The sequence below is a fragment of the Cyprinus carpio genome, chromosome B6, assembly GCF_018340385.1.
Source record: "Cyprinus carpio isolate SPL01 chromosome B6, ASM1834038v1, whole genome shotgun sequence".
Classification (NCBI taxonomy): domain Eukaryota; kingdom Metazoa; phylum Chordata; class Actinopteri; order Cypriniformes; family Cyprinidae; genus Cyprinus; species Cyprinus carpio.
The window spans coordinates 22,954,283-22,974,183 of NC_056602.1; the positions used below are offsets into that span (position 1 = coordinate 22,954,283).

Here is a 19,901-nt window from a genome sequence, read left to right on the forward strand (position 1 = left end):
TGGAGTTGGCTTGATATTCAAATGCAACTTCTTGGGGTGTAGGTTTTCCAGGGGTGGAGTAACCAGCAACACATGTCTCGGCATGCAAAATTCAATTCACATCTACTGTACAACTGTTGATTAACACAAGAGCAACCTCAAAAACACAACAACAGACATATCTGCAGGAGAAACATTCACAGAGGTCTGGTAATTTTTGAAGCAATCTAATTTAGGACGTCTAATCTTCAGCTATAACGCTGAAATATTTTACTTTGTTCCTCATCCCACCATGAGAAAGCTGGAATTATGAACACTTTATGGTGATGATACACAAGGCAACTTTTTGAGCAATGTTGCCAAGGAATGTTGCTTGGGCACTTTCCCATTGAGAATGGGCAACAAATCTGAATGGATTAGAAGAGAGAATAGATTTGGGCAATGGATGCAATGACTCAACCCTAATTTTCTTTTTTCTTTTTTTTTTTTTTTTATTAATTTTTTTTTACATAACTAGCTTGATTTATCAGAACAGTGTGTACTTTTGCACAGCATGGTGGGTATTATTCTTCAGGCAATGTTTTTAGTGATTACTCACTGTTCTATCACTTACTGTTGGACAGTTTGGACAGGATACTAACATTATCAGTAGAAGTATCAAAAATCATGTCAAAATCGTGATTGACAAAAACATACTAATTTTTTATCACAATGATATGGGGTATCTATAATGATGAATGACTTGCTACTGAACAGCTAAAGTACAATTCTCTTACTAGTCTGTTCTATATGCTTGTCTCTTCTACCGCATGTTATACAGTACTTGTTATCAGATGTCTACTGCAATTTTATTCAATAGGGTCAATAAGGTCTCAAAAATGATCAAGTTTTATTTTTGCAGCAAATCATTGAAGAAGACAGGAGTGAAATTTATATCAGATTATCTGATTCAAATAAAGTAGTATTATTGTATTTATATCCATTATTCTTGTGTTTTTTAAGACTTACGAAGACATAAAAATAAGAGAACATACATTGAATACCAGACCAATGCTGTCATGTTTTCCACACATATCTGTGGTATTTGTGACGGTTTTCATAATACATAAAAACATAACATACCCATCACAACATAAAATATACTAATAAAAAAAGAAAAATTGTTTATTATAAACATTCATGTATTACATCCAACACATCAGGCAGACTTTTTTACATTTTAATAAATGATTTCATTATTAACCGAAATGTCCCTTTATCAAATATGAAATGATGGGAAAGAAACCCTTAAACACAACTAAAGAAAAATCTTCACATATCAAGTCAGCCTTCTTCTATTCCCGGCCATTTACAAAAATGGCAAGTATAGAAATGAGAAGCAATTGTTTTAAATGTAAAACACTTAAATGCCCATAATGTATACAAAATAAAAAGGAAACAAAATCTATCATAGAATAAAACATGCGTATAAATTCTTAAAGCTAAGAGGCTCCCCTATATGTAAACATTGGCTGAGGTCTCATTGAAGTGAACCAGTGCATAGTTCATCGCACCACTTCTCGTACGCCCGGAACAGAGTGCCTTCATCATTGTCGTTGAAGATTTCTAAGTGAGGAATATGAAAAGAATATTTACTTTTTCTGAATCATGTGACTAACACTTTACACAATATGTTAAAAATCATTTTTGGGAATCTTTTCTTTTTAATATCTCAAGAAGTCACGAATTTCGTACTTGTAAGAGTTGCTTATACTTGCATTATAATGTGTGTGTGTGTTTAATTTACAAAATAATTAATGCTAATTATAACTTATAATTAATAAAAACTCAACATTTGTTTGTGCAGATAATATGTTAAAACAATGTAAAAAAAAAAAAATATTTTGAAAGAATCCTTCAGCCTCTACAGCAGTCTGGGTCATATTTTCTCAGTCCTAAAGGTTTTCGAGGATGAAGGGATATCCAATAACCTGACCATGCTGGCATCTACCAGTGTGACTTAGGAGGTTATGCCAAAACATTGTGCCGAATTGGAGTTTAAATGGCAGTACATTGTTTGACGTCAACAACAACAAAACAAAAATACATGGCCTTCCTCCCTTTTTCATCCCTTTTAAAAGTTGATAAGCCAGTTTACCCTAATCATGCACAATTATATATATTTTTGTATTTAATGTTTTACATTTACAAATCTTTATCAAACCTAGACTATAGCCTTTAAGCATGTTAACCTTATGATTCAAATATATTACCTGCTCTTCCGAGGCCTGTTGGTAAAGGCATTCTCACAAGCCCTCCGGAGTGCTGTAGTCTGTCACACAGAGATTTCTGAACCAAAGCAAAGGTGCAGTCTTGATGCCACACCGGCAACTCCAGTCCCAGCATGCAACAGATGATCCTGAACTTCTCCTGCTCTGTGAGCAACCCCATCTCACACGCCACATACACCATGTAGGACATATCGATATTTACTGCCTCACCGTGGAGTAAAGCTGGTAGGACTTTCTAAGAATGAAAAAAAGACGTTTAAGTATTTCACATGCGGTTATTGCTTTATTTTGCATGTACTGTACACAAAGGCATTTTAACTTAGAGAGACGCATCCAATTCTGAGATCAGTTTTCAGACAGTCAGCATACCTAAAATAACATTTCTCGCACACAGAAAGAATATTAAAAGCCTTGAGGCGAAACAGATCAATCATCAGTGAAAGACTGTAATTTTTAACCCAACCCAGCCCTTTGGAAATAGTAGAATGTGCAGCTGATGAAGTGATGATACCATCTCTAGTTCTGGGCTGATCAGGTGACCGAAGTCGACCAGTCTGTCAAGGTCATCCTCCCACAGGTTTGGGGCCAGTTCTTCTAACATGGTTTCTATGGCGACACGTGTAGATATAGAAGCAGGGTCAATGCGGTCGTCTTCTGGAACCAAACCGGACTGGAATTTGGAGTCTAAAAGGAACTGCCCCTGCGCTTCCAGAAGTTCAAACAGCCCTCTGTGCTTCATCAGAGCCATCTAGAACAATAAAACCACAAATATAAACATAAATCAAAAAGACAAATAATAATAAAAACACAACCCTGCATATTGCAAAAAAGGCTTAATATAACATAATTTGAAGATGCTGAGTTAAAAAATATCATTAATATATATTCAAATACTCCATTTAATGTCAGAACATAAAACACAATTACAAACACATTACTTTTAATTTTCTGTCACTGTTTGGATTTAGTAAAACACCCATAGATGTAGCAGAAAAAATCAGAGGCCTTGTTTGCATTTTCCTCCATCACTGGCCATAATTCAAACCTTGAAATCAGGATTAGACATATAAAACATCTTTAGAATTATTCATACATGTGAAAATTGACTGAGATTTGAACGAACAGTTCTAACCTGGTTCAGAGATAATATAAGAATTATGTCTTTAGTGGCAGTTTTTCTAGTGATTAAGGGATAATACAAGACTTTTCCACCTTACAAATAGTTGTTGAAAGCAAAAATGCTATGTAATGCACATCCTGTTTTGTGAGAAAGTGTGATTTTTGGAGAGGGAATTTTGGAATCAGCACCTCAAAATTAACAAGAAACAAGTATTGGATTTCATTCAGCAAATATAATGCAGAGTGGTGTAATAATAAAACTTTTAATAATAAATATTGCAAAAAATGGAAAAAAATTGTACCTTCAACATTTCTGCAAGACCATTAGATATGTGTCTGCGAGGAATTGTCTGTATAAACGACCTGTCCAAGAAGGCAGCAACAGGTGCAATGTAGGTGCCTAGCTTATTTTTGCAATTTGCAAAATTCACGCCCGTCTTTGCTCCGACGCTAGCATCGATGTATGACAAAAGAGTAGTGGGAACGCGAATGTATGGAGTGCGCCTTCTGTAGAGGGACGCTGCGAGACCCACGATATCTAGGCAGACCCCACCTCCGATGGCTATGATGGGCTCGGTGCGCCGATCGATGCCAAACTGGTGGACTTCCTCCAGGATCTTCAGCACCATTTCCATGGACTTGTTCTCCTCCGTCGTGGGCAGGGGCAGGATCCGGTACAGGACATGTCTGGCTTTGAGGTAGTCGGTGACCTGAGAACCATAGAGATTGTATACTACCTCATCCATGACTATGAAACGTTTTAAGGGCTTGGTGCTGGACCGTACGGCCTCAAGCTGCTCAGTGTCTTTGATGTGCCCCAAAAGCAGAGTGTCATTGCTGGGGTCAAGAAGGTTTTTGGTCTGAGTAACTGTATATGTGAAGGTGATGGGGGTGACCACTGTCCAGGTGGTGCCACTAGAGGAGCTGCTTTCGTAACTGCAACATATAAAGCTCATGACTCATTTTGTAGCTTGTTTTTGATAAAAAAATAAATATGTCAGATTATATATTACAAAAAAATATAAGTGGTGCTTCCTGACCACAATATTTCTGTTTTCAAACTAATAAAATTTATATTTACGAAGTTAATTTAAGCAATTTGGCTGAAAATATTTTATATTTTCTAAAACTTTAAACTAATAAGATCTACAGTATTTACTACTGTAAGTTAATTTAAGCAGTTTGGCTGAAAATATGTTTTATTTTCTAATAGTTTATTATATTTTTTCCTAATATTTAGGTGTAAAAGGCCCCATGGATGTATAGCAACACAAACTACTATAGCACTTTCTTGTAATACTGATACAACCGGCTTTGCATAAGCGGATGATTGTATTGGATATGTAAAGTGAGCTCATATTTGACGACTCCTGTCTTACTGGAGACTTAGTCTCAAGAAACGTATGAACTAAAATTGTAGACGATTATGTCCATTTACTAATAGAAAAATGATACAGGAGTTGTCATAAATTTCGGCACATAAAAAGCTATGAAATGCCAAAAATAATTGAAATTAAAATTCTTTAACATTTTTGCTCAAATATTGATCAATTAATACATCCAAATTAAATATATTTGTTTTAAATATATACATATGTTTAATTTCAATACATTATACATGAGATAAAAACACATCATTAAGACCTGCAAATCCATGTGATGTTTCTAATTGGGTCAAAAAAAACTGATTACAGATGGGTGCTGTTTCTCGGGACAGTATGAGTTATATGAAATTGATGTGACCTTGAACTTGAACTTGATTCAGCCTGACTTTAATAAAACCAGTTCATTTCATTATTTCCATATAAAACAAACTTGACAACATATTTTTTAAAATAAATTAATGGCAAGTTTTCTAAAAAATGTTCGCTGTACTTATTGATTTATACGCACATTTTGGCAGCTGACACTCGTCCTTTTATTCCTTGCTTGACATTTTGCCCTGCTTTGCGTTTCCACGTCCCCTTCACCTGCACCAGGCTGAATACGGTTTCCTTCTGTCTGTTGAGGTTTTCCATCGTCGAGTTCTCCAGAGACGGCTGGCGAATTTCAGCTGTAGTAACTGTTACAGTTTCTTCAGCTCTCTCCATATGTGAAGCGTCAATAAATAATGCCATGACATGAGGCGCATCAGCAGGAATCTGGGAGGAGCTTGCGCGGAAAACTTATGAAAGGTTCTCCCTCTTCAAACTTTTTTCAACTTACACAACTCAAGTTCGCTATAGGAACAGTTAGATGTGACGATCACGTGTGCGCAAAACGCCTCGAGGCAGGTGGGTTATGAAATATTAGCTACTTGACGTTATATGAGAGCTAAATGATGGACAGGTGCTGTTATGTAAATGAACCTGTCCACGATTATGAAGTCAATTTTATTTATTTATTTTTCTTAAACAGAGCATCAGAGTGCACTGTACCTACTTATGCAGAATGTCAGAATGTGCTCCATTCCGAGAGCACTAGCCTGTGTCAGTATCACTGTTTAAAGAGGGCGATGACTTTTATTTGATGATAGACCCAGAGATAATATTTAGAGTGTACAGTGTTTAAGCTATTGTGTATTTTCATTGATAACGATCATAAGGTTTACCCATCCTTTTTATATATATATATATATCTCAGTATATATATATATATATATATATATATATTAGATACAATATATATATATATATATCTCAGTTATTGAAGTTCTCTTAAACACACAAATAAGTGATTATTAATAGATACACATAAATTAATCTAATACAAATAAAAACAATAACAAAATAAGATAAGGAAAAGACCACTGAAGTCATTGGTGTATAAAGAGAAGCTGGTTTAACAGGTTTGATTGTTTGATAAGAAATCACGTGTACACAAGCAAAATTAGTTTAGACCTTTGCTACATATTCGAAAATGTAAAATTACGAAGTATGATTTTTAGAATTAGGGCTACTCAAGAAGCCTAGCATTTTTTATTTTTATTTTAAGTGGATATAATTTGTAATAATGCTGTCAGGAAATGTTATGATTTTGAGGAGTAGATGTGTGATGGAATGAGATCTTGTGGAGTTTTAGTCAGTTACATTAAAAAATATTTTGACTTTTGAACTTTGCATACCCCATGGAAAGTCCAGTTTAAAGTCACTTTGATGATTCCTTTTTTTTTTTTTTAATTATCAACCACATTTTTTTGGTTACCTGGGGGGGGGGATAAGCATATTGCAAAAAATTGTTTACACTTTATCTTTGCATATCTATCCAACATACTTTGGAACTTTAGAATCACTCGCATGTTCTTTTTTTTTCTCTTCCCGGGGGGTGGGGGCGCAGTTACTGTAACGTTACGTAGTCTGCGCACGCACACGTGAGAAAGCTGCACACACTGAAACGGAGAGGTGCACTGACTGCGATTCGAATTCGTTACCTTGTGTAAGTTTGTCACGTGATCATTTGCATAACGTTTAAACTTTATGCTTGTAAGGTGGACTAACTGGGCTTGTGCAACGGGGAACACGGCCAACACAACCCTCCCAATTGCGGCTACGAAGACTCGCAATGCAGGCAGCAAAAGGTAGGAATGTTTACGTGCGTCAGTTTGTATTCTCAAACTTTTTACAGCTCGCTAAATGACAAGTTAAACTGCACATTTTCTGAAATAACGTCAGTTCTGTTTTTTTGTACCAGATCTAAAGCATGTTCGATAGGCTACAAAGTCTTACAGCTCTTACTTAGAATGTACACACTGCCAAAAATAACTTTAAACGCCACGAGAGCAATTCCAGTCAGGGTTAGTAACTCGGTTACAGTATCAAGTTGACAGCGCAACATCAACACTGACTGGTCGTGCAGCAAGTCGTTGAATTGAAGGCAAGGTGTTGGAGCGATTTTGTGGGGATCTTCTGTAGTTCTGAAAAAATACAGAAATATTCATTTTAATGTTAGGCCTACTTGTTTGTCAAATCTATTCATTTTTGGACAGGTTTTGCCGGCTAAATTTTATGATCTTGCTCAGAGGAGTCTGAGCTGTAGACCTATTGCAGAAACATCCCATGTAGGCTATTTCATGTATCAGAATTCATTTAGGAAATATACTTTTAGGTAACACTTTATTTTAAGGTGTCCTTGTTACACGTAACATGTAGCCTACTTACTATTATAATAACAATTCATTATTCATAATTGCATGCAAGTAACCCTAAGCCAAACTCTTATCCTAACCCCCTATCCCGCAAGTACATGTAATTAATTAATATTACTAAGTACTTAAATTAATAATTACACTGTTACAGCGACACCTAACTTTATTTTTTAAATTATTATATTGAGTTTCTGTAATAGCCTACTGAAGCACATCTAAATTTTATAAAAGCTTTGGGCTATTGCTTTAAAAAACAGCAACAAATATACTAATGTTCAGTTAGATTAATAGTGATTATTGTTAATGAAAAAAGAGAAGAAACCAGTTGTTTGCAAAATTATTCTATTATAGTTTATAAACAACGCAGCAAGTTAGTGGATGTTTCCTCACCTCGTGTTTCGTGGACCCCTAGCGGTTCATAACCGAAGTGCAAGGGGCTCGTGGGGTGGGAAAAGAAATGCCACATTAAATTAAATGTTTTTATGGTCACCTGCCAAAAAAGGCTGGGAACCACTATGTTGCTTCGATAAGCAACAAACTGCACCCATTGTTGTTGTTTTTTTGTTTTGTGTCTTGTAATGGTTGCAAGTAACATGATGACGCACAATATGTTAGGATTAAAAATAAACCAATTAGTACATCAGTAATAAGTTTTGTAGCTGTATTGCATATGTGTACCTCTATGAAGGCCTGCCTTCACATACTACTAATTTACTAACTCTTCTTTTGAATATTAGTTTCAGACACTCCTGTGGAGTTTGTCGTTCAGTACCTGCTGAAGGCTAAAGAGATCGCAGAGAATAATGCAAATGTTCCCACTGAGCTGCGTGATAATCTTCAGAAGGCCCTGGACATCGCTTGTGGATTGGATGGTTACCTTGAACAAATGAGCAGCCAGGAGAGTGAACCATTGGCTGAGTTGTACAGGTAACTATTCACCTGAAACTCCATGTGGGTTACAGATGATTAGGTTTGTGAATGATATACCTTTGTTTAGGGAGTGTTTGTGGTTACACTGTGTTTATCCTGGAAGTGTTTGTGCAGTGTAAGATTATTTTGGCTGCTAGTCACATGCAATTCTATGTTATTGTAAACTTTTATATGTATGTAGTATACACATCATAAATCTGTTTATTTGTTTTCTGAAAAATCAATTTCTCATGACTGGAATAAGGTACATGAGGATGGAAAAACCTTATTCAGGCTTCCTGTTACATGCATCACTGGACAGGTAGAAATGTTACTTGACTAAGACTATACATCTTTAAAATACAAATCTTTAATCTTAAAAAAAAATATAAAGACAATTTACAACAAAAAAAAAACATATATATACTAACTATTCTAAAAAAAAATAACTGAAAAAATTAACACTTTAATATGTGCAAACTGTTCTTTAAGACTAAGACTGATTATTTTCATTCTTTAGGTCAGGTGTTAAAGATGCTGGTCCATATGAGCAAAGCGAAGAGGGTCTTAGAAATAGGAATGTTTACAGGATATGGGGCCTTGTCAATGGCGGAGGCCTTACCAGAGAATGGCCAACTTATTGCCTGTGAGCTCGAGCCTTATCTGAAAGACTTCGCACAACCTATATTTGTCAAGTCTCCCCATGGTAAAAAGATAACTGTAAGGACAGGACCTGCTATGGATACCCTGAAGGTGGGGGAAAAAAGTCCCACCTACATCTCTACAGACATTTGAGCTGTTAAATGTGTCCTGTCTAGAAAGGAATTTTGATTATGTGATTATTATGTAAAGAAAAAAAAAGCTTTAAAAGTGTACTATGTTGCAGGAATTAGCTTCCATGGGAGAGCAGTTCGACATGGTTTTCATTGACGCAGACAAACATAACTACATCAACTATTACAAGTTCCTCCTGGACCATAACCTGCTGCGGATAGATGGTGTTATATGTGTAGACAACACCCTGTTTAAAGGGAGAGTTTACCTCAAGGACTCAGCAGATGATTTCGGAAAAGCCTTGCAAGATTTTAATCAGTTTGTCACAAATGATCCTCGAGTAGAGCAGGTGTGCATGTTTTTCCTCTCAAACCTGAGCTTTTATTCATTTTATAAAACTATTTATAATGTTCTGCAATCAACAGTTAGGCAACCCAGACTAAAATTCTAGGACTGAATTTGAGTTGTGTGATCCCTGTTTATAGGTCATTATTCCTCTGAGAGATGGCCTCACTATAATACGAAGAGTGCCCTACACACCTCAGGCAAACACACAGCTGAAGGTATAGTATACTTCATATATTTGTATCAAATATTGATCAAGAATTATTGCTTAAGTGTGTGTTCAAATGCACATTTATGCTAATTAACATGTCTTATATAAAGCTTCAGTACAGCTGTTGATCAGATCACTGATGATGATCTATGCTTCACAGAGCACAGTGACCTATGATGAGGTTTTCCGAGGAGTTCAAGGGAAGCAAGTGCTGGACAGGTTACGTTTGGATGGAAAAGTGGCCTACGTGACCGGGGCTGGTCAGGGCATCGGCAGGGCCTTCGCACATGCTCTTGGTGAGGCTGGAGCCAAAGTGGCCATCATAGACATGGACAAAGGAAAGGCAGAGATTGTGGCCCATGAACTGGCTTTAAAAGGTAAGTGGTAATTCATGTTCTTGTACTTCAGGCAGTGTTGTCACTAAAATTAAAACTCCAACTAAAACTATTAAAAATGGTTTTCGGGATTTTAAATAAAGTAAGAAAATAAATATTAGATTAAAAACTTAAAGTTAAACAACTCAAAAATTAGAAATGTCAACTATGTTAAAATGCTAAAATGACTAAAACTAAAATAAAAAATAAAAATATAAATAAATATAATTTAATATTATATGAAAATAAAATTAAATTAAAAAAATATTAAAATAAAATATATTTAATCAAAATATTAATAAATACTATATTAGTATATATGAATATAATGCTAAAATAACAGATTTTAAGGGTCCTACAGGCATACTGGATTTGATAAATAGTGCAATAGTTTCACAAAGTTTTATTGGCTATTATATTTATATTTACAATTATATTTATAATGTTTACACTACTTGATTTAACCAGCAGATGGTGCACTAGTATCATAGATCCAAACTGAATGACCCTGTTTCAAAGCTGTTTTTTCCACATCTTTTGTTTCAAAATAATGCACTGCAAAAAATATATATATTACTTACTTAGTATTTTTTTATTTTCTTGTACAAATATCAAAATGCTTCAAGATAAAGTTACTTGAGAAGGAAAATGGCTTAAAATATAAAGTCTAGTTTCTGGAAAAAAGATCAACATTGTGTTTTTGCTTAAACCAAGAACGAATATCTGCTAATGGGGTCAGAAAAAATAATCTTGTTTCTCCTTTGATTTATATGATTGAGGAAGTGTTTAAAGCTGGGACAAACCCCACATTTACATCTTAATATAATAAAGTGGTATTTGTCTGTCTGTTTTTTCTTATGTATCCATGTCGTTCCAGGCATTTGCAGCATGGCTGTGTCCGCGGACATTAGCAAACCAGAGGACGTTCAGAAGATGATTGATGAAATTGTTTCAAAATGGGGCACAATTCACATCGCTTGTAACAATGCTGGCATCAACAAGAACTCTGCTAGTGAGGACACTAGTCTAGAAGAATGGGACCAAACCTTTAACGTTAACCTCAGAGGGACTTTCATGTGTTGCCAGGTACCACTTTATTTATATATTTAGTTTGTCATTAATTCCAGCTGAGATAAACCATTTAGTCTAGGCATTCCTGAAAAAAGTCCCACAGTCAGTCAGCATCATGTTGTCGCCAGATAAGAGCCTGAACCCAGGTTCAAATCCCCACCTAACATACAATGAACCAAGCAAAATTGCAACTGAACCTAACAGCCATTAATCACCATGCATTTTTGTTGTATGTAAAAGAGCACCTTTAACATTCTTTTCATGTGGGTTGCTATTACTTGTATTTGCCCAAACTTTTGCAGATTCTAATTGCTTTTGTATATTCGCAACAACTTTTCTATTAGTTTCTGACATTTCCCAGGAGACGGAATAAAAGCTCTGATAGGGGAAAAGAGAGGTGTGAAGGAAAGTGATTTCATACCTACAGCATTAGAAGACATTAAATCCTGCCAGGCACCAAATAAATCAGAGTAAGCTGTTTTACACAAAACCGAGAGGTGATGGAGATGCCTCACACGCATTAAAATGAACGCCGGGAGTTTTTGACACTTTTTGTCTCTCTGCTCATGCAGGGATTGTTATTCCTCTCCCTGTAGACTGTAGACGTGGAAGTCTGATTAGTGAAGGTGTCAATACTGTGACGTTCCTCTGAAAGCACATTTGTCTCTTCTCTCCCTCAAATTACCGCCTCAGGCGGCCGGTCATGTCATGCTGAAGCAAGGATACGGCAAGATAATCAACACAGCTTCCATGGCCAGTTTAATAGGTGAGTGATGATTTTTATGCCGCCATAAGCTGAGATATTACACTGTCTCTTCCCTCTGAATTTAATACTCTCATCAAACGTGAGGGTGGGGTTTTGGAAAGAGAATATCAAACAAGTAAAATAGAGAAGAAGAAAGAAAACTTGACTGTTTTTTTTTTATTTTTTTTATAGGGTATAGATACGTACACACGTGTCAATGATAAATACACAAAATCTAGGCTAAAACGTGCCAAAATCTTAGAAGTGTCATGTGGGTTCATATGGTTTTGAAAAATATCAAAGTAAAGTTTCAGTTTAAAAAATGTGGTAGCATCAAGTAAATTGTAATAACATTTTTCTTAATCATTGTAAAAATGTACATTTGAATTTCTGCACATTATCATTAAAAATATAAATAAATAACAATATTAAAATGTATATATAAATATATATATATAGAGAGAGAGAGAGAGAGAGGGAGAGAAAATTGCATTGAAATATATATTTAATAAAGCAATAATATATCTTTTTCCCCAAGACATAATGATAAAAGTTATGTCAAACTACTAAGTAATTAAATTCTTTTAATTAGGCTGTTTTATCATTATGATTTCACTGTTGTAGCACCCTAACATTTTTAACTTTATACTACATCAAAATTAATATAAATACAGAAATTAAAAACACTCTTCATAGAATTATCTTTAGTTTTGTACGCAGGCTGCTCCACATAGCTTTTAACTCACTAGAAATACTGAAAGCTTCTAAATTGTAAAATGCTAAACACATCTTAACAGATCTAATATAGTGTCTATGTGTGTGTGCGCAACCATCTAAAATTCAATGAACCTTTTATTGTTTGTTTAACTAGAGCCATTTAACCGTATTGCCCCTCACAAGCCTGTTTTTGCATCATTATAAACATGAAAACTGTAATGTTGTAAATTGCAACTTGTGGTTCAGTCTTGTGTAAAGGGACTTCCTGGTATGCAACCGGTCCTGGGTGCTCCGTCTTGAACTATGGTTAAAAAAACAGTGTTTTTATGCAGCACGCTATAAAGGAACATTACTTGCTATGTAGTGTAGCACAATTCCTACAACAGGTCCCTTGCTGTGCAACAGCAGCACTCCATCAACAGTGTAGTCAAGTAGCCAATGAACTTGTGTACCATATGGACACTAGTCCCAATTGTAGGTGCAATCTGTAACACAGAAGCATGCTGCTACAGTAAGTGGAGAGAGAGAGAGACAAAGAGAAAACGAAGGGGGAGTAGAGGGCAAGGGGAAAAAAGTGATCAATTACTCACATTATATAAAGTCCTTCAGGAATTTTTTTATTGGTCTGGACATCTGTTATAATATTGTCATAATGTGTAATCAGATGGGGGCTGTTGTAGCTAAGTTGGGGAATACATCTTTAAAGTCCAATTAAAATGCACAGTGACACTGCCTCTGTCCATCTGGTGAATAGCGTTGTGTTTTCCCCTCTCTTTTCCTCTTCTGCATTTCCTCCGACGTGGATGGGCATTTTTTAAATGCATTTTGGTAAAATTCTAATTATTTGTGTGGGTTTGTAGTTTCCTGCTTTACAGCCCGTGGATATAACCTAAAATGGAAGATAGATGGCATTATGCATTTACACATGAAGTGATACCTGAACAGACTGGCTGTGAAAGGGCTAGTTGACCCAAAAATACAAATTCTGTCATCAGTTACGCATTCATGTGTCTATGGGTAGGCTATATCACCAACATTTTCTATCACTATATGAGTAATTTTATTTCACGGTAACGATATATATCACAATATAGTTATTTTTGCTTTAAATAAGGTCTTTGTGATATCAAAACTTTTGATTCCATATAATTTTCAGAATTCTTGTCGCCAGTGTCAATATCACAAAAAACTAATACTAGCCTAAATTGAAAAAAACAAAAACAACAAACAACAAAAACAAAAAAGCTGAAAAAAAACACAATAAAAAAAACAAAAAATAAATAAAAAAAATAAGAATAAGAAACTAATTACAAGCAATAGGACAAAAAACTACAGTAGAACAAATAAATAAGACATGCTACATACATCGTATAAAGTAATCAAATGTGTAAAAAACTGTATATACTTCACTGTGTAAATTAAATATATATTTCTTCTTATAAAAGTCACAAAATGTGAGGGATTTTCTCTCTTTTGTTGTTTGATTAACATGAATGACAGACAGCAGGAATATGAGACTGCTGTCACTTTAAGAGCTACCTGGATCCAATCTACTGTTACACGTGTTTTCTTTCTCAGCTGTTTGCTTTCATTTAAGAACTAAATTACTATGTTTACAAAGATATTTGCAAAGTACAAGTGTGTGTATTTAACCGTTTAAGGCCTATAAAGCAGGAAAAATATTTCCCACGCTCTGAACACCTCTTTGACAGCGCTCTAAGACTGATGCTACTGATTTCATTTCAACATCTTAAAATCACTTGTTTTTAAACCACAATGCTTAAAAACACATGTAAACAATATGTTTTCATGACCACATAGCACAGCAGTGTCATGAGATCATGTAACCACAATAGAGACGATAGTCTATAATCTCTAATGGTTGACAAATTTCTCCCAGTTAACTATGTCCACCATTATATCGCCCTCCCCTACGTGTGATTTCAAACTAATTTGAGCTTCTTTTCTCTGTGGAGCACAAATAGAAAAGATAAGAAGAATATTAATGCTGCATATTTATTGAAAATGACAGCATTCCACAAAACATCTCTTTTTGTATACCACATACGGTATAAATAAAGTCATATGGGTTTGGCCCAACATGATGGTGACTAAATGATGACAGAATAGCCTTTTTTGGCGGGTAAACTGTCCATTTAACCCTCATGGGCCTTGGATGAAAAAATCAGGCTCTGATGACATCACTTTGACCTGCAACATCTCTGAAATTTACAGATCAGAGAGGAGCCTTGTTTCCTTGCTCTTAAAATGTGAAATGAAAATCTGGATGGATTTTAAATGTGATTTAAGATATGTTTCACTTTCCTTTTTATCCTCTCCAGCCGACTGCTCTTTACAACTACAATACTCTTTAAAACATCAATGCTGCTTTGAGGCATAGAGTAAAAAGGACTGTTCTCTTGCCACATTTTCTGCTAGGATTAATACATGTTGGCCTTTTTGTGTTCCGATAAGAAGGACCTCGAGGCATAGAGCTTATTTGCAGGCAAGGAACGGCCTCTTTTTTGAATAACAGCAGCTTCCCTCGAAAACCAGGCCCAGCACAACCTGACAGTTGTCCAGTAGGCATTTCTCCTTTAAAACAAACGAGGGGCCGGAGAGCGCGAACCCTTCTCCACAGGACCGGCCGCTGCCTTCACACAGCTGGGCCGTATTTATCATCTCGCTCCCAACCACGGCAATTTGGCAGTGAGATCACCGGGTGATGAGGTTAACTACTAAAGTTGCATGTAACTTGGAGCCTCCCTCATGATGATTAATCAAGCCAGCCCCTTTTTCCCTGCATTGCATGCAGCGTCGAGCATCTGTGATGGTCAAGGCAAACAAATGGCGTTTTGCCTTTGTTCCTGAAGATGATGCACATCGAACATCCCAAGTAATTAATTTTACATCGCTTCATCTGCGGGGTCCCAAAAGCTAATGAAAGTGTTTTCATGTCACATTGGAGTTCAAGACCCTCTTGCTGAGTTATGAGGGGAATGAAGTAATCGGGCCTTGTATTAATCACATGTTTAGGTCATTATAGAGTATAAAATGGATTTTAATGTGTGTTTAAAAGTTGAAAAGTTGGTTTAATTAGGTCATTATAGAGTATAAAATGGATTTTGATATGTGTTTAAAAGTTGGTTTAATTCATATTAATTTATTGATGTAACACTTACAGCAATTACTTTAAAGCTGGTTCTAACATGTTGTACTCATTGCAGATGCATAGCATTTTCTTCAGGGAAAATGCAAAAAAATATTGATGGCGCATCTTGCACACAGAGGTGTATACAAATGTTTTGTCCAATAAAATGAATCTAGAATAAAAATGTCATATACCTGTAAAGCAACCTGGAGGTGATTTGATAGAATAAAGTAAATCAGGATTTTCTCCTATGACATAAACTAAAGACTTCAGGCTCATTCTCACTCTTCTTCTACACTATTAAAAATAAAACCTCCAAAAGGTGGCTTTTGCAGTGATGACATAGTTGACCATTTTGGGCTCCCCAGAGAACCTTTCAGTGAATAGTTCTTAAGATTAAATTTTTTTTTAATTTTATTTGTATAAAGAACATTTTGATAATTTAAAGAACGCTTTTCCACTATAAAGAACCTTTCATGGATGTTAAAGGTTCTTCATGGAACCGTAGATACTAATAAAGAACCTTTATTTTTAAGAGTGTATTCAATAAAGGATAGTCTGTTCGATATATCCCACCACATCCTTCTGCTTCAGTAGGGTGTAACAGCAAGGTTTTGGTGTAAAAATCCAATTCATTTTCTCCAATGGATTTCTGATGACAACACAAACCAGAACTCTTTATTAAAAATGTGTTTTTTTTTGTTTGTTTTTTTTAATCCCTGTGGAGAAAATCAATGGGAAAAATACCTCTGGACTTAGGGTTAGGACCATCACAATTGTCCAGTATAGGAAATTTGACTATTTTATCAAATAATTTAATGGGATTTCACTCTTAAAATGACATGAAATTAATGATAAAATGTTCTTAATAAGTTTTAAATGTCCTGTTTCCTTCTCAATAGTGCCACATCCGCAGAAGCAACTGTCCTATAACACATCCAAAGCTGGAGTGGTAAAGCTCACACAAACCTTGGGCACAGAGTGGATCGACCGAGGCGTTCGAGTCAATTGCATCTCCCCGTAAGTGTGACAGACCACAGACTGTGCTGTGTGGGATAAGTCAAAATTTAATTGGAATACATTTTCATTGCTACTAACATGATTTTTTTCTCACTTGGTGCAATCTTAAGCAGAGTCACATGCTCTGGTTCTTCCCAGTATTATGTTTTCGAATGTAACACATGAATCAATGCCAAAAAAAAAAAAAGAAGGCCTTTCTCTCTTCATATGTGCATTGCACCAATTAAGCAGAGAGGACTGTTTTGATATTTAAGTGGAAACTTAATTTGTTTTGACAGGGTCAAAATGCATTATTTTCCACAATGGGCCACACAATTGAGACTCAGTTACTAAATTACAGTGTGAAACAATGCAATCCCACTTAATTGGATGATGTCTAGAGGGATGAGTAGAACAAACAATTTCTTTAATTGTTATATTCAATTAGGGATTCAAATTAGCCTCTTCAGCAGAAGTGTCAGCAAAACAATGGCAGCCTTGTTTGTATCTATTTGTCAGCGCAGTTCTTCTGAGGAAAGGAAGAAAAGAGCAAGAGGAAGCGTGCGCGTGTCGCTTGAAGCCGAGCATCCCCAAGCCCCCATGCTTCCCACAGCAAATCTGCAACACGCGCACATGTGCTCTTTATTCATTTCTATATAGCGGCAGCTTGTTTTCTAATTTTAATTTGCGAGGAAGCAATTCTTTTCTCTACGTCGAACCCCCACCCCTCCCTCAAACACAAGGTCTCTCAATGGGCCCCTGATTTCTGTGAAGTGACGGTTGGTAAATATGCATTCGGGCAGGGGGGACCACAATTAGCGTGTGTGAGGTTGACTGCCGCCTGATTTCATTGGCAACTTTAGCCGCGACAGTGATAAGCCGCATTATCTGCAAAATTGGCTGAGGGAAAACAGTAAGCCTTTGATTGCCAGGACGGGTTCCCAGATAAAGCGCTGAAGAGAAATATAATTGAGATTTAAATATGTTAACCAAAGGTTTCACATGCTACTTCAGCGGCTCTAATTTAGCTGCGGTGTCGGATTTGGTGTCAAGTCGAATGGAATCTATTCGTAAATGGCGCGGAAGGCTGTTGGGGATTTGGGCTGTCAGTGAGTGTGTGAACAGGCAGGCTGTATTTCCCATGTGGCCGCCCGGTGTGAAGTACATTTGCTCCAATTTGGAGTGCATTTCCTTTAGTTAGGCACTAAAGCGCCACTGAACATAATTTCAAAATCACAGTTGATGTGGACCATTGGTGATACAGTTTACCACATGCAGCTCTTTTAGTGCTGCCTTTAACACAAGAAATATACTTATTATATATTACAGTCATCATGAAAGGGCAATCGCAACAGCAGCCCAATTCATTTGAAAAAGAATTGATTTTATCCTTTAGAAATCGATTGTATTGTGTGCAGTCTTTACCAAATGGAGCCAGACCTGAATATGATTGTGGCCTTATTATTGGGACATTTTTCTGAGTCTCTACCATGATGGGGACCATGAAGTGCATGGCGAAGGAAGCTCACCCTCAAAAAGTTACCCCCCCTCACACTTTTTTAATTCGTACTATATTTTTTAAAAACAAAATTAATGTTGAGTCAATTCATGCCTGTCTATAATTTTTAAAAAAAATAAATATATTGGAACATGCTGCATTTTACCAAAATACTGTAATATAGTGAAATATTATTACAATTAAAAAAAAAGATATATTCCAAAGATGAAAAACCTAAAATCTCTTAGCATCACTTAATTCAACAGTCTAAAAAACAGTAATAAAGCTTAAATACTAATATACAAATCTGATACTAATAAAAATTACAAAAGAACCGTTTTTATTATATAGACCATAATTAAAAAAAAAATTTTTTAGAGGTGGTGCAAATAGAAGTGAATATAACTATAGAATAGATATAAATATATAAATAGATACCGTATTTTATATATATATATAATTTTTAGAGGTGGTGCAAATAGATTAAAAAAAAAATTTTTTAGAGGTGGTGCAAATAGATTTGATTTTATGAAAGATCATGAAAACAAAACTGCACAATAATACCAGGAACCAGGTTTTAAGAAAGTAAATAGGGTCAGATTTGATTTCATGTTGACTTTAAGACATCTGAAGGTCAGTTTGGAGTGTGTCAATCACACTATCCATCCATTAAAGGACACTGAACCAGTGTAAACACCATCAGAGCTGTTCTGCTCAGTACTGAGGTCCTTAAAGGATAGCCAACTTCATTTTATGTCACTGTGACTGCTATAACTGAAACACCACTGTCTCTCTGCCTCTCACATCTGATCTGTCTCTGTCGGTCTCCCTCTCTTTCTCTACAGTGGTATTGTTGACACCCCTCTCATCCATTCAGAGAGTCTGGAGCCTCTAGTTCAGCGATGGCTGTCAGATATCCCAGCCGGACGACTGGCTCAAGTGACAGACCTCCAAGCTGCAGTGGTATACTTGGCATCTGACGCCTCTGACTACATGACGGGGCATAACTTAGTCATAGAGGGTGGTCAGAGTCTGTGGTAGAGAAAGTTTGCCTCTTGGATTTGGTAATACACTCTCACCCAGTTGATTTTAATGATGCAGTACATCGGTGAAGGTATGTACTGTACATTTTAAGTAATCAACGGGTCCACAAACTTTTTTAGTGTGTAGTGTCTCAATTGTAAGCAACTCTACTTGTGTGTTATTTAACTAGTGCATTTTGTACGAGGTTTTTACATTTAAACACTTATACAATAAAAACACTAACTTCCACAGCGTTTTTTTGTTCTCCAAATTTTCACATATTTATTTTGAGGTAAAAATAACCTCAACCACTGCATTGTTTTGCCTCGTTTTCCTAGTACAAATATCTAAACTTTCTTAAATCAAGATACTTAATTTACTTGAGAAGCAGCATGACATACACAATGGTAAGGTTTTGTTTTCTGAAAAACATTTTCATAAAAGACAAGAAAAAAAATATCTTCCTTTGAATTAAGTTTATTTTTCTTACCCCATTGGTATTTTTTTGTTTTATCCATAAACTCACTTAATTTTGATATATTTTTCAGATAAGATTCAATATCTGATGTCCTTTTGCTTCTCAAGTATATGTA

At 35.7% G+C, this 19,901-nt stretch overlaps 2 protein-coding genes across 2 annotated transcripts; one reads left to right on the top strand and one right to left on the bottom strand.

Annotated features, from left to right (window-relative positions):
- Window positions 1-1,151: 1,151 nt before the first annotated feature.
- Window positions 1,152-5,622, bottom strand: LOC109087602 (2-epi-5-epi-valiolone synthase-like). Its single transcript, XM_042726345.1, has 5 exons — window positions 5,262-5,622; window positions 3,671-4,304; window positions 2,761-2,997; window positions 2,232-2,484; window positions 1,152-1,584 (listed from the first exon to the last, which is right to left on the bottom strand). The coding sequence occupies exons 1-5, from the start codon at window positions 5,483-5,485 to the stop codon at window positions 1,499-1,501; spliced, it is 1,434 nt and encodes a 477-aa protein (XP_042582279.1). The 5' UTR covers window positions 5,486-5,622; the 3' UTR covers window positions 1,152-1,498.
- Window positions 5,623-6,716: 1,094 nt separating this feature from the next.
- On the top strand, window positions 6,717-19,557 carry LOC109101349. The gene is made up of 12 exons (XM_042726346.1): window positions 6,717-6,748; window positions 6,835-6,924; window positions 8,229-8,419; window positions 8,639-8,727; window positions 8,919-9,153; window positions 9,287-9,523; window positions 9,660-9,737; window positions 9,891-10,107; window positions 10,982-11,190; window positions 11,869-11,941; window positions 16,691-16,808; window positions 19,131-19,557. The coding sequence occupies exons 2-12, from the start codon at window positions 6,909-6,911 to the stop codon at window positions 19,324-19,326; spliced, it is 1,659 nt and encodes a 552-aa protein (XP_042582280.1). The 5' UTR covers window positions 6,717-6,748; window positions 6,835-6,908; the 3' UTR covers window positions 19,327-19,557.
- Window positions 19,558-19,901: the final 344 nt, after the last annotated feature.